General features: G+C 38.5%; 1 protein-coding gene across 5 annotated transcripts in view; it reads right to left on the reverse strand.

Moving 5' to 3' along the window:
- Positions 1 to 13,095, reverse strand: part of AOX1 (aldehyde oxidase 1) — a 49,451-nt gene extending 36,356 nt beyond the window's left edge. For 4 of the 5 annotated variants that reach the window (XR_014956596.1, XR_014956598.1, XM_085584547.1 and 1 more), the window contains exons 1-14: positions 12,936 to 13,095; positions 11,944 to 12,001; positions 10,896 to 10,992; positions 8,728 to 8,836; positions 8,053 to 8,179; positions 7,105 to 7,166; positions 6,427 to 6,507; positions 5,572 to 5,652; positions 4,360 to 4,504; positions 4,094 to 4,186; positions 2,238 to 2,389; positions 1,906 to 1,999; positions 1,101 to 1,210; positions 65 to 249 (exon numbers count right to left, since the gene is read on the reverse strand). Coding sequence is in view for 2 of the 5 variants with exons in the window: in XM_085584547.1 (XP_085440673.1) it covers positions 65 to 249; positions 1,101 to 1,210; positions 1,906 to 1,999; positions 2,238 to 2,389; positions 4,094 to 4,186; positions 4,360 to 4,504; positions 5,572 to 5,652; positions 6,427 to 6,507; positions 7,105 to 7,166; positions 8,053 to 8,179; positions 8,728 to 8,836; positions 10,896 to 10,992; positions 11,944 to 12,001; positions 12,936 to 12,995 (1,454 nt within the window). In the remaining 3 variants the exon portion in view is untranslated. Of the gene's footprint in view, positions 1 to 64; positions 250 to 1,100; positions 1,211 to 1,905; positions 2,000 to 2,237; positions 2,390 to 4,093; positions 4,187 to 4,359; positions 4,505 to 5,571; positions 5,653 to 6,426; positions 6,508 to 7,104; positions 7,167 to 8,052; positions 8,180 to 8,727; positions 8,837 to 10,895; positions 10,993 to 11,943; positions 12,002 to 12,713; positions 12,825 to 12,935 lie in introns of all 5 variants that reach the window. The other variant, XR_014956597.1, reaches the window with a different exon arrangement.
- Between the last annotated feature and the right edge of the window lie 812 nt (positions 13,096 to 13,907).

Genomic DNA, 13,907 nt, shown 5'->3' on the forward strand with positions numbered 1-13,907 from the left:
TTTCATGTCCCAAGATTTCAAAGTCCCTTTGTTCAGAGACCCACACAAGACAGAGAAATTTTACCTTCCAGTAAGTGTGCAACAGGTTTGTTTCGCACAGACTGTTGTCGAGACAGCACCTCCATAGAAAATGCTCAGATCCTTTATAACATCTGTACCTTCCTCAAAAAGTACCCTCATCCCAGCATTGGTTATTGGAAGAGCATTTTCCCGTCTTGGTGCTTGTCGAAATGCAGAGACATACTCCCCCTGAGCAAGATCACACAGAAGTGCAGACATGTAAGTACCTGAAAGTAGAACTTGTAACTGCACTATGTGAAGCAAGAGAACAGAAAATGAAGAGTACAAATTAAACTTCCTGAGTATTAAAGACCATGCACCTTCTTCTCTTGACCTTTCAGTACCTTTACCATCTTTGATTTTCTAGCAGCTCATACCCAGTCCTCCACCATGTACACAGTTCAGATGACCTAGATTTTTCACGGTAGATAACTGGAAGACAGGGATTTTGTGGAGCTGTACCTTGTATAACAAGACCATAAGTTTAGAGGCTTCAAAGCATTGCCAAACTTCAGCATTCAGATGACATGACACATAATTCTCTTTCAAGATCACATATCCACTCTTGCAAACCCAGTATCAGTTAAAGACTATTATTCAGTTCAGCAACATTTATGGAAACACCACACACGCATCCAATCTTATCCCATTTTAAAGAAAAATCCTCAAGAGATGACAATGCTTTACCTATTTTATGCCAGCCATATCACAGATGAGCAGCCTGCTTTGGTGAGCACAATGGCAACTTGTCCAAGACCCCTTTCCACAGGGGATCTAGACAATTGCTGTTGCCCTCATCATTTTAGGGCAAACCTTTTTTTTGAATATTACTCTTTACATAGCATCACCAGCTACCTGCTGAGTTGTGTTTTTTGGTTGAAACTGGGAGATAGTATAGCACTGAAATGAATAAACGTAAGGAATTCAAAAAGTGAGCAATAACAGTACTAGTTTAAACAGACAGATTATGCCCCTTCTTGCTCTTTATTTCATAGTCTTTAACTCTGCATAAAGCAAATCTAAACAAACTAATAACTTACGTTCCTTGAATAGGGAATATGGATAGAGACTAAGATCTCTTCTGGCATAATGGTATTGTTACCAACTCCATCTGCAAAAATATCACTCAGAAGAATCTGTCGCCTTTGTCCTAAAAAAAAAAGCAACCAAAAAACCTCAAATGCAGAAAATTCCATACAATTTCACAATTAACACAATATCAACAGTATTTTAATTGGCAAGAAATACCTGCTGCCTTCCTCAATAAATAACCACTACACAGCTTACATAAAAACAATCAGTGATATGTTCTATAAATTTCAAATGGTTGCTCCATCTTCCATAACATCATAATACCAGATTCCTAAAAAAGTACCCAGAGGTCAATTCCCATTTTGTAATCCTCCCTTCCAATACTGCTATGATGATCCCACCCTCACTCCTGTCAATCTATTCCAGTTCTCTGCAGCTGCTGTCATAACTACTTTTCCTTCTAAAACATACAAGGTGAGGAGTAAAGAACTGCTGCAAAAGTGAAAAATTATTAGGAAGGTGGGGCTTTTGTTGTTTAGGTTTTGGATTCATTTCTTCTTTTCTTTTTTTGTTTTTCCCCTGAGATTCTGAACATTTCCAGGAGTCCAGAAAGAAATAAATGCTATTGCTTTTCCCCTTTTTTTGATATCTTATTCTGAAAGTGACCATATTTGTTATTCCATGATACATATTATGACAGTTAAATTTTTCAAAAGGAAGGTGATGAAACTGTGCAAGGAACCTAAATATCTCAGATACCTTTGAACACTTAAAACCTCATTTGTGCTACAGAGACAGGCTATCTTGTCCTACCTCTTGAAGCCAGATTGAGCATGCAGTTGCTGGCTGCCAGAACAGGATTCAAGTCTGAGGTTGATTTCCTACTTATGATGTTTCCACCAAATGACTTGAAAAAATAAAGCAGTTTATGTTACCTTTCACTGTAATCATATTTTTACGTTAAGTGAGAATATGACACGTGAACTATATGTACATTTATACATATTGAAAGCTACAAAAAGAGGTATTGATAGAAAATTCATGGCAAAATCAAAATTAAAAATGCAAGCTCTATAAGTGGTCATGATCAATTTCACATTTGTTACAATTTTTCAAACTGTTATTGCAAGTAATTCTCAACATACAGCAACATTTCTTATCTGTTCTCCGCCCAGAGTTCTCAATTGCTGTAAGACAGCACAGAAAACTCTCGTCTTCTCTTCAGGGAACTCGGCAATTGCATTTGTCAAGATGTCTTTCACTAGAGAGAGGCTGCAGGCAGCTCCCAGAGTTAATCCTGTAACCAAAAGATTACAAAAGTGTAACATGCCCATTGCTTTACTGCCTGGGTTTTAAAGCGTGTTCAGACTGTAGAGTTAGGACAGCTCGTGTGAGTGAAGGCAGAAAAAAGGAGAGGGGCCTTTGCATTTTAAAGGAACTAGAACCTTTCGTTTCAGGACACTGAGAGCAAAATCCCTAGAAATTATGAAATAGGACTAATACCTCATCTCTTCTGCTGAAAGGGAAATCCCTTCTCTGCTTCCAGCTGCACATCCCAACTGCTTCCCTTGCACCTTGCTTGGACTGAGTAAACGTTTAGAAGACATTTCACACAAAGGTGAGTCAGCTTCAAAATGCTTTTACTATACTCTTCCTATTTTTAAGCATGACTTTCATCCTAATTTCATCTTGATTTGCATATGTACCTTCTAGTTATTCTTCTAAGGCATGGGTAGGTAGCATTGGCAGCAAAAACACGAATAGTCCTAACAACAAAGACAGTATAATTTTTCCCACATGAAAGAAAACTCGTGTATTTAGTTGAGAAGTTTTTTTGTAAGATTATATTTCTAATCTTTTTGTAAATGGTACACAGTTCCCTTCTAGTAAAAACAATTATTTACATAATAAATGAATGTTTTCAATGAATACTGGGATTCAATTAAATATATAAATGAAAATATAAACAAATTTAATTAATTTTAATTTAGCAAAGCAATACTAAATTTTGTGTATTTAAAAGAAAAATGTAATCAAAACTTATTTTGCATTTAAATCTGACTAAAGAGAGGAAATGCTATTTCTGGCTGGCACACACGAAACTGCATGTCTCTTATTTTAGAACTAGTAAGTCTCACCTTCAGAAACCTAGGTTTTATTTACACACTTTAAAGAAGGAGTAAGCATTTTCCCAGCTTCTTTTCAATTCCTAGATACTCTTCAGCTAAGAACAAACTAGTCTTTGAATAGAACTGGATGACTGATCAGAAATAAAATGGATATTCTAAATGAAATGACAGAACTGTCAAACACAGTTTACCCCTTTAAAAAAAGTGGCTTCAGGCATATAGCAAGTAATTCATCAGATATGGCTTTTCTTAAAACTTTGGCTAGTACAAGGCAATTTTTATTCAATTACTTTAGACTATTATAGTAAATTGAGACCTGTTCTAGTTGTAGTTCTAATCCACCAGAAATTATTTAAAACCCAAAACCTACCTACTCTAACTAAAAGAACCTCCATGCTTATTATAAACATGTAAGTTGAGGTACAAAATTTCTAACCTATTATAATTAATGCTGTTATGATTGAAAACAACACTACTTAATCCATATCAGCAATGCCAGTTTAATCACAGCCTTTTTCCAATGTAACCAAACATGCCACATGCTAACCCTCCCTGTGGTTCTGTATGGGTCTCTATGCCATTCAGCAGAGCCTGGTACAGCAGTCACAAAGCACATCCTGCATGACTGAGCACCAGAACCAGTATTACCAGAATAATCACCCTCGCACTAAGGCCCAAGATAATATTGCTGGTCAGCTCTGCACTGCCTCATGAAGACAAAGCCATCCTTCACTGTGTTGTTAGCAACAGCCCCCTTGACCTGGGAAAAAGCCAAGCATGCTTATAAATGAGTTGCTCAGCACTCTGGAGTAGTGCAGCATTCCTTATTGCAAAGAAATTTTCTATTTTGGAAAAAAGTAAAGTGTACTGACCATCATTTGTGTATTTCAGCACATTCAGATCTGGGATCCTTGCAGGAGCAATAAGGATTGGATGGAACACACCTCTGAATTTCATGTCAGGTCCTACAAGATAGGAATAGACTTAGACAAAAGGCTTTTCCACAATAACAACTCTCACATACTGGAATATAAGCTTAAGGATGAAGATGCAAAAAGAACGACAAATGTAGCCCCACACCCCTCATGCACACTGGAACTAAAGCAAGAGGAGCCACCCTGATCATTCATGCACATACCCACACTGGTGTTCCCAACCACAAGTGGTGCTTTAGGGTAGGCAGCTTTCAGATCCAGCAGTTCAACCAAGCTTACGGGAGAAATCCATGTTACTCGCTCCCCACGAAAAAACAGAGTTTGTTTTGGTTGATTTTCTGCCATTCTCTGATGGAAAAACATGGCAGATTTAAATATTTAGACATATAGACAGAAGTGAGGTTTAACAGACACTAGACTGAAAGTCAAAAATGTTCTTAAACAACAGCAATTCTACATAATCCCTTAAAATTGGACAAAAAGGGGACAGAAATGTTATGCTGGCTAACGTTTCCACAGTGGTGAAAATTGAGACTGTGTGGGTGAAATGTCTTCAAGTAATTCCAATTGGCTAATAAACAAGAATGATAATAAACAGTCCCCTAGCAAAAGACGTAGGGATAGATACTACAATTGCTAAAACTGTTAGAAAAGCAATAAAAAGTACTTAGGGAGGTATTTGCCCACTTAGCTTGCTTGGAGAGCACCACTGGCACTGACAGCAGCATCCCCTTGTAGATTATGCATGCACTTAAGTGTCTCTGGCTGTTCTAGCACTGTTCACTGATCACTAGGAAATAGCTTGTGAACCAGTGCTGGTACAAACACACAGTCAAGAACTCTTGTCCTGCAGTTATCAACCTTTCTCCAAAGCAGTCAGCTAACTACAGAGAATCTGGCTTTGAATCTCTACGCTGATAATAAAGTAAAACAAACAGCTTTCAGTTTTTCTGGGCAAATACTGTCAGTAATTAAGGATGCCTAACTCTTCCCATTCCAGCTGTTTATATCTTTGGCATTCCTTAATCACTGGGGCTAAACACTCTCTGATCTGGGTGGCCATCTGAGAACAGACTAACAAAATTATTAAGCCACAAAATTGTTTTCCCATGTTAAAAAACTGTTTGTCGTTCAGTTTGATGTGAAATAGTTGTATCTTCAGCTGCTGGACTGAAAACTCAGTTTAGGTTGCTGCTTTATCTTCTCACCTAACTCTGCAGCTTAATTTTCCCAATATGACTTTTTTTGGTATGTGAATATTCAATAAGCTTACTGGGCAAAAAAAACAGAAAGGAGTATAATAACATTAAAATGTTTTGACATTTCTTCTGATTAATTACAGCTAAGCAGAACTTAAGAATTAATTCTGAACAGAGCATCAGAATGCTCTATATGCTATAAGTAGGAAAAGGTACCATTAGTTCTGGAGGGAATATAAGCTCCTGGGTGGGATCTAAGGGCTGGAATTCATCTGTTGAAAACAGGCTGGTGGGCACCTTAAAAAGAAGACAAGTAAAGACCAAGAATTTTCTCTCATCATTAATTTCATAAAACAACAATAAAAGCAAAGCCAAACCAATAGACTGCCACTGAAGTCAGTAAAAAATTAGTCATTTCATTATCATTTGGATTTGTTTTTAAATCACCATGCATCATTTGGAAGTGCTGAGGTGAAAGAAGTGTTAATAATAATATTTTCTTAAATTTTACTGCTAACACAAATGACAGTGCAGAAGCAAGCAACTGAAGGACTAAGTACAGGCTTCCTGTAGTTCTACTATAACAAAGTAGTTTCATGCCAACCTAAAGCACTCAAAACCCAAAAAAGTAGATCAGATATTACTGAAAGAAAATTAAGAACAAGGTGAAATATATATATGGATAAGAGGTTTCACATCACAATCATAGCTCTAATTTTTAAGAGTGTATAAATTCTTCAGAGTCAAGTCAGCAGTTTCCCTAAGAGCATCACTGATCACTGATTTAAGCAAATTTCACATATGCCCTAATGTCTTTCAAAATATAATTTTCACTCTATTGGCAGAGATCAGACTATTAATATTGCTGAACCTGAAGAACTGTTCAAATCTCACCCCTGGAGATGCAAACGACCTTATATAAACTATGTAACACATCAGAGCCACCTCAATTTTTCAAAATATTTCCAAATTTCTTGTGAGGAAAAATAAATATTTACCAAATACTATATGCAATATTTTTTCTCTAAGTTTTATATTGATATAGGGTCAGTAATATATTTTAAATGTTACCTTCTCTTCATTGTCAAGCAAATAATCTTCCTGATCCAAGCAACATTTTCCATTTGTTTTCCTTTGACAACAAATGGATTCCTAAAATAGGAAAATCGCATTAGGGAAATAGTGCCCAGAATGGCAATGAGTTAAAGCTCATAAGATAAGAGTGACTCTGTATTTCAATAAAGTTCTAGATTAAGTTTAATAACAAGTTGAATTAGAGGGATTAAGTGTTAAAGGAATGATATTAAAAATAATTTTAAGTCATCAAATGTTGACATCCTTAATACAAAATAATTCCCACTATGTAGAATTCCTTTAACATTGTGAGAGCAGACGTAAATGATTTGTATTGTTTCCTTTACTAATGTTCACTCCCATTTCTCCTCAAGAGGCTTCTGACACATTGCATTGCATGATAAATTCTAAGAATATGGACTGAAATTCTGCTTTTATTCATGTCAGTACTAACCCACAGTAAACAACATGGAGTTACTTCAGATTAGTTTTAATAATCCAGGCTAGATACCATGTTCACTTGTGTTTATAAATTTTTCTAATGAGTTAGGCCATTTACTCAGAGTGACATCTTGAAACAGGGAAGATGATGATCTCAGTGAAAACCTTGATGGCTTGTATATGCATATACACTGATGGCCCCAGTCTAGCACTCCTATCACCACCACTTCTTACCTTACAGAAGGTTTTACAGGCATCTAGGATTGGCCTGTATCCAGTACAGCGGCACAAGTTCCCTGAAGGAAGGAAATCGGTCAGAAAAAGCTTTGCTCTAAAGACCTGGCTTTAGAATGTTGTGTCTTTACGCGAGTCTTGTGTTTTTCAACCTCAGGGAAAAGTGCTAGCTCTCAAAAAGACAAAATAGAACAGTGTCACAAGACTTGGGACCCTGCAGCTCCTGACAAAAAATGCTGTTGTTTCAAGGGGAGTACGAAATAGTTGAGATCTGCACTAGAGTGAATGGTGGCTACAGCTCAGTATGCAGGAGAATAAGAGATTGTAGAGTATTTTTTACCCACTCAAAATGTTGTTCTCTTTACCCCTGACTTTCTTCTAGAGGTGAAGGAAGCTAGCATTACATCTCTAAGCTCACCACACAGCAACAGGAAATACCTTTGGCTCCACTGTGATTCCAGAGCACAACAGATGACAGAAGGCTGTTTTACCTTCCATAAATGCTCACGCTATCTTCAGTAATGAAGATAGTCTGCATCTCTCTGCCTTATCTGTTTTAGTCCTACTGCAAAGGGCCTGTCCTGCAAGGCTTATTACATTCTCAACACCAGATACAAACAGACCTTGGAGATGCTCAGATGCAGCTGCTTCTCCAGTATGACATCATTTTTGCACATCTGATTTTAAGCACTTCAAAAGACACATATGGGGATGTTTTGGACACCTGAAACAATCCATAGCTCCATGTTTCATTTTCCAGGAGAAAAGAATGACAGGGAATACAAGATCTGCAGCCAGTAACAACTCTTCTAGGAAGCAGAATTTGTAAGAGTACATCCTCCATGCACGCAGACGTGTATACTCACACAGACAGGCACTCACATAGACAAAGCACCTGAAGAAATGCTTCAGTAACACACCTGCAAACTAAAAAGTGGCAATATTTACCAGCCAGAGCTGCAATCATCTGCTCTGAAGTTGGTTCTGGGTGGTTTCTTAACAAAGTGTATATGGACATCACCATTCCAGGTGTGCAGAAACCACACTGGGAGCCATGACACTTGGCAAGTCTTTCCTGGAATGGAATACCACAAACAACACTTATTCCAGCACTCATCTCTATTCTAATGAATGCTCTCTTAAATGGGAGATACCATATAAAATGTTGCCTTTGTAATAAATCAGACTTTTTAAGTAAAACACTTTAAGCAATATCAAATGAGAATAATTACTTTGGGTGTGATGTTCAGGCACATCTCACAACAAAAGCTAATTAACCTTCAGCAGACTTCTGGTTTTTTTGCACTTATACTAAAACACGAGCCAAAGGAACATTGTCCAAGACATATCATTAGCCTGAGGAGAGCAAAGCCTGACCCACTCCAACAATCATTACAAGCCAACTACTTGATCAGACTGTCAATATTAAAGTAAGATCCATCATGAGCCATGTCATCAGCTTTCATCAATGAACCACTAGAAAAAAATGTTGTCCCTGTTGTCATTTAGCAGGGAAAACAACCATCTTATGAAATTCCTATGCTCTAAAAGCACTGTCACTAAAGCCATTCCATCCAAAAAATAAACAACTGATCTTCCTATACAGTGATACTGCACTCTCACCTGAACTGGATGAATCCTGCTTTTTGTACTTCCAACACCTTCCACTGTAGTCACTGCTGCACCGTACAAGGAGCAAATGGGAAGCAAACATGCATTGGCTGAATAGTGTCTTTGGAACATAAAGGAGAATAAAGAACATGAATATTATTTTTAAAAACAAGTCTGAGTATTATTTTTCAGCCAGTCAAGACATAGTTCACACTTTCAAAGCAGTCACTATTAACATTTGGAATGAGAAGGGATCACTCTCTAGCTATGTCTCTTGTCCCCCATATAAAAGCATATCTATGAGGACAATTCAATGGAATTTACATCTTCCTTAGTATCTCAGTCTTTTTTAATTACTCTCTTGTCTCTCTTGCCCAGAAGGAACCTGTCAACTGTATTTTGGAAGAGGAAGATAGGGAAAATTACTGCAGTCATTGGCAGGAAGTAAAGAATTACTGTGGCAAATTTATAACCAAAATTCTGATCCACATCATATATGTCACAGCTGAGAAGGCCATGATACACAAAGTATCATTATACAATTTCAGAAAGCTTCAACCCATACACAGTAACACCCCACCACTTTGGAAGGTTCTGGTATCTGCCCATATATCACTCCAGAAGGCTGCAAGTGTCTGTCCCTCCTGTTCTTTAGCTCAACATTTTCTGCCCCTCATGTTCATGCATTGCACCTGTGTGCCCTCTGTTCCCAGTGCACCTGGCCACTCCATGGCTCATTGCTTTCAATGCTGTTCACCTGCTTCTCACAGCTGTAGCCCACTGGGACTGAGGCTTGGCTGCAGCCCCGCTCCCAATTACCACAAACCGTATAACTACAGAACAACACACCAAAATGAAAATTCTTCAAAGCATTTCATAATTTTAATAAAATTATTTCATTTTTTAATACAGTTGAATTTTTTTTTCAGGAGTCTGCTTTAATTTTATCTCTTTAATTAACTTTAAATATTTTGTGTTGCATTCCAAAATAATGTAACTGTACAAAAGGACAACTGGAATGTTTTTTTTCCCACCAATAAACACTTTAGTGCACAGTGACATGTAACCATTTACCTATTTGACTGGACTCTTCTCAACTTAAAAGCAAATCATTCCAGTTTTTAGCTTAATGAAACTTCAGGTTTGAGTTTCAAAACCTTTCTGTATAATGGATGGAGTTCAGTAGTAAAGGGCTGGCAAGACACTTCTGCCTACCCTACCTTCCCACCAATCATATGACAGTATGCTGGTTTTGGATGGGATAGAGTTAACTTTCTTCACAGCAGCCAGTGTGAAACTGTGTTTTGGATGGGATAGAGTTAACTTTCTTCACAGCAGCCAGTGTGAAACTGTGTTTTGGATTTGTGCTGGAAACGGTGCTGATAACACAGGGATGTTTAGTTACTGCAGAGCAGGGCTTACACAGAGTCAAGGTCTTTTCTGCCTCTCACCCCACCCCACCAATGAGGAGACTTTGGGACACAAGAAACTGGGAGAGGACACAGCTGGGACAAGTGACCCAAAATGACCAAAGTCATATTCCATGTCATATGTCAGCATGTGCAGCATATAGAGCCACGGGAAGAAGAAAAGGGTGAAAGTTTTGTGTTTGTCTTCCCAAGTAACCACCACAGATGATGGTGTCCCGGCAGTGGCTGGACATCTGCCTGATGATGGGCAGTAGTGAGTAAATTGCCTAATTCACTTTGTTTGCACAAACAGCTTTTGCTTTATCTATTAAACCATCTCTTCTCAACCCATGAGTTTTCTCTTTTACCATTCTGATTCTCTCCCCCACCCCACTGGGGGGATTGAGTCAGCAGCTACATGGTCCTCAGTTACCAGCTGCATTTAAACCACTGAAAAGACTTGCAGGTAGGAGCCACATTCCAGTGGTCAAGCCAAAGGGTCTTAAATTAATGCCTCCTACAACCTCTTGCAGGTGATATCAGTACTTATAAGTAAACCAAGCATTTGAGTATGACAGTTCAGCAAATTTACAATACAGCTGAATCAACAGCAATTTTTACAGCATTCTCCTTTTGGATTAAAGTGACCCTTCCTCTAGATGCTTTTTTAATTACGTACAAGTTCTAAAACTCTGTTTTAAAGGTTTCCTATCTGTAAATGGTATCAACAATCAATTTTCTGCAGGTTTCAAAATATTCTGTTGAGGATACCGTATCTTCTTTGAAGCTGGTTCATAAGTTGATACCATCACTGTGCAAGCACCACAGCCACCTCCTCCACAGCCATACTTAGTTCCTGTAAGACAGACTGAAAATTCTCACATTAGGGAAAATAATTATCTGGTTCCATTCTGGGCTTTATTCCACTCAAAGGCTTGAAACCACCTTTTTTCCTAAACCCCTAAGGAATACAGATTTTTTTTGGTATCAGCATATGTACTGGACTCCTTTCTATATTGAAATAAAATTTCCAGTGAAAGGAAGATGGAAGCTAAGGAATTACAAGACCAAAATCCTCTTCCCAAGAAAACAGAAAACTTGATTATAATTTATTTTGGAAGAGGAGTAAGTTGAGACAGAAAAGGGAAGTGAAAAATATTTCTCCAAGTCAAAACTCAAAGGAAGAAGTATGTAATGGGCAAACCAGCTGTATATCTGAAATTCCAGTGGAACACTAGAACCAATTTCCCAGTTTCTCCCAGAAGGCCCACTTATAGTCAGGATATTTGTCTTGCATCTCATCTGAAGGATCACACTTCTCAGAGAAGTGTTCATTTCTGTGAATCTGGAACAGTGGCCAGTCGAAAATTGAGAATCAATAAACAGCTATTTTAATGCTCCAAAGACAGCAGGAGGAAGATGCCTTTTTGCCCCATAAAATTCCATTAGCCTCAGGTTCTCATCACAAGATCTCCCCTTTACCAGGAGAGAGACTATTACAAAGATTGGAGACTCCTGTCAAGCTACTGACCACTAGGTTTTTAGACTTCTTTATGTGGTGGGAGGGGAGGAACACAGACATGTATTCATTGTGCCTGATGGCATACTCTGTGTGTTTAAAAAGTCAGGCTAAAAATACAGCAGCTCAACTGAAGAATATTTGGATTAAGAAAGAGACAACATTTAGTGTGGTTGATTTATCTTAAAGGAATCACAACTTCCTTAATCTGGTAATTAAACCTTGAATTAAAATTTATTAGAATTTTACTTGAATAAGGCTTTCATGAGTGACTTTAGGGAATAGACAAGAAAAGGATACGCCTCTTTCGCAGATAAGCCAAGAGCATTTGTTCAGGATCAGCATTTTTCTCTATTATCTACAGAAGGAAGTAAAAACAAGGTTTTATTAAGAGACCAAGGCTTTTCAAAATTTAGGGCACAGACTACATTCACACAAAACCAGAAGAGAATCCTTCTCTGCTTCCTTCTCACAGAACTGCACTAATTGCCAAACACCGCAGGAGAGTTTGGGCTCCTTCTGGAAATTCCTTTTCAGACAGATGCATTTCCAGAAAAGAAGTGATAGGGCACCTTGCAAGTACTAAAAATAACTGCTGCTCAGTGAAATGTTATACTGAGGGAACCGACCTTTGGCCACATTAGAAATAAGAATGCAGAACTTTAAAGACAGCATAAATAACTAACTAATGATTTGAAGATTTTAACGTCTCCCTGGCACTCTGACGAACTGGAATAAAGACTACAGGAAGCCTGTAAGGCTATCGGCAGTAGCAATTTCTTTTCTAGTTTTATTTATATTAACCTTCACTTGCTGTAAGAAACCGACAACAGCAACAGAAATACCCACATTCTTGATTGAGTACAGTATTTCTTATTTGGTCACTTAGAATCAGCTAGTTTCTTACAGCTGCTTTGGATCAAGAACCAGTCCTTGCAATATTATCTTTATACTCAATAGTCTAAATTTGGGCACTGGAGTCTTGCTTTCACTTGTGCCTCTGAAAACCTGACACCATCAAAGATAGGACGAGAAGCCAGACATAAAAATGAAAAAAGTGGTTTGCTTACCAGCCAAGTTTGATACCCAGCTGAAAGTGTGTTTCACTTTGACACGGTTTTTCTCCAAACACAGCAGAGCTAGCCAAAATGGGATGCAACCATCCAGCCTTCTTCTGGAGGCTTGTGTGAGGATTCGGTTAGACTCGTATGAATAAGTCTAAGGGAGCCCAATCTTTGCCCTTCGGGGTTCCTTCAGGCACAGCAGCCCCTCTCTCTCCTGGTTATACTTACCTTCCTCCCGTTGACGTAGAAAACGAGCTCCTCAGCCGCCGCGGCCGCCGGCAGGGCCATGGTCCGCAGCCCGGGGCCGGGAGCGGCAGGCAAGCCCGGGCAGCCGGGCGCGCCTCGTTCTGCGGGGCGGGGCCGCGGCGCTGCGGGGCGGGCGCGGAGAGCGGGGCCGGCCCGGGGATAGCGCGGGCACCGTCTTCAGCGTCCTGGGCTGACTGCAAGTATTCAATTACTTCAGCCTTCTAAGGTGTTATTTAAGTGCTGGAAAGCTAAGCCATACCTCACACTTTCTCAAAGGACACAGGTGTTCCTGCAGAACGAAAGGGCAACATTAACACTGTGCACTGTTATCAGGTTCTTATAATAAAATCACCAAGAGTAATTTTAAATTGAGATAAAATCCAGCAATGTAGTGATTGTGAGACCAATGGGATTTTTGTTTATACTTGCATTCACAAAATAATAAGCAGTGAGGTCCAGGTATCATAACCATTTGTAAGGGCTACTTGTGCAGGCAAGGGTTTATAGAAAAAAATACTTTCTTCTTTTTGTATCATCAAAATATATGGAATCAATTTCCTACAAAATTTCAATTAAATTGAGTAAACATGAGAAAAAGCAACTTTAAAGCTACAAAAAGAAGTTCAAATTACCTTATCCTCAGCAAAATTATCCTAATTCCTGGTGATGGCTACACATTGATTTTTATGTCAAAAGCATGAGCTGCTTTTATGTCATTTTTCTGGAAAGAGCTTCTAATTTATCAAATGACCTGGTAAAACAAACACATACAGTGAAGGTTCAAAGACAAGCAACATTCTGTATACTGCTTTTGTGTGATCATTTTGTATACAATTAAAAGAAATGCAATCTCAGAAATAACCAAGTGAGTTTTCTCTGTGTTCTATTATTGAACATCAATTTGAGCAACAATAGTGAGGATGGAGAAAACAAGCACAGAAGGGAAGTAGCAAT

Source organism: Lonchura striata, chromosome 7 (assembly GCF_050655825.1).
Source record: "Lonchura striata isolate lonStrDom1 chromosome 7, ASM5065582v1, whole genome shotgun sequence".
Taxonomy (NCBI): domain Eukaryota; kingdom Metazoa; phylum Chordata; class Aves; order Passeriformes; family Estrildidae; genus Lonchura; species Lonchura striata.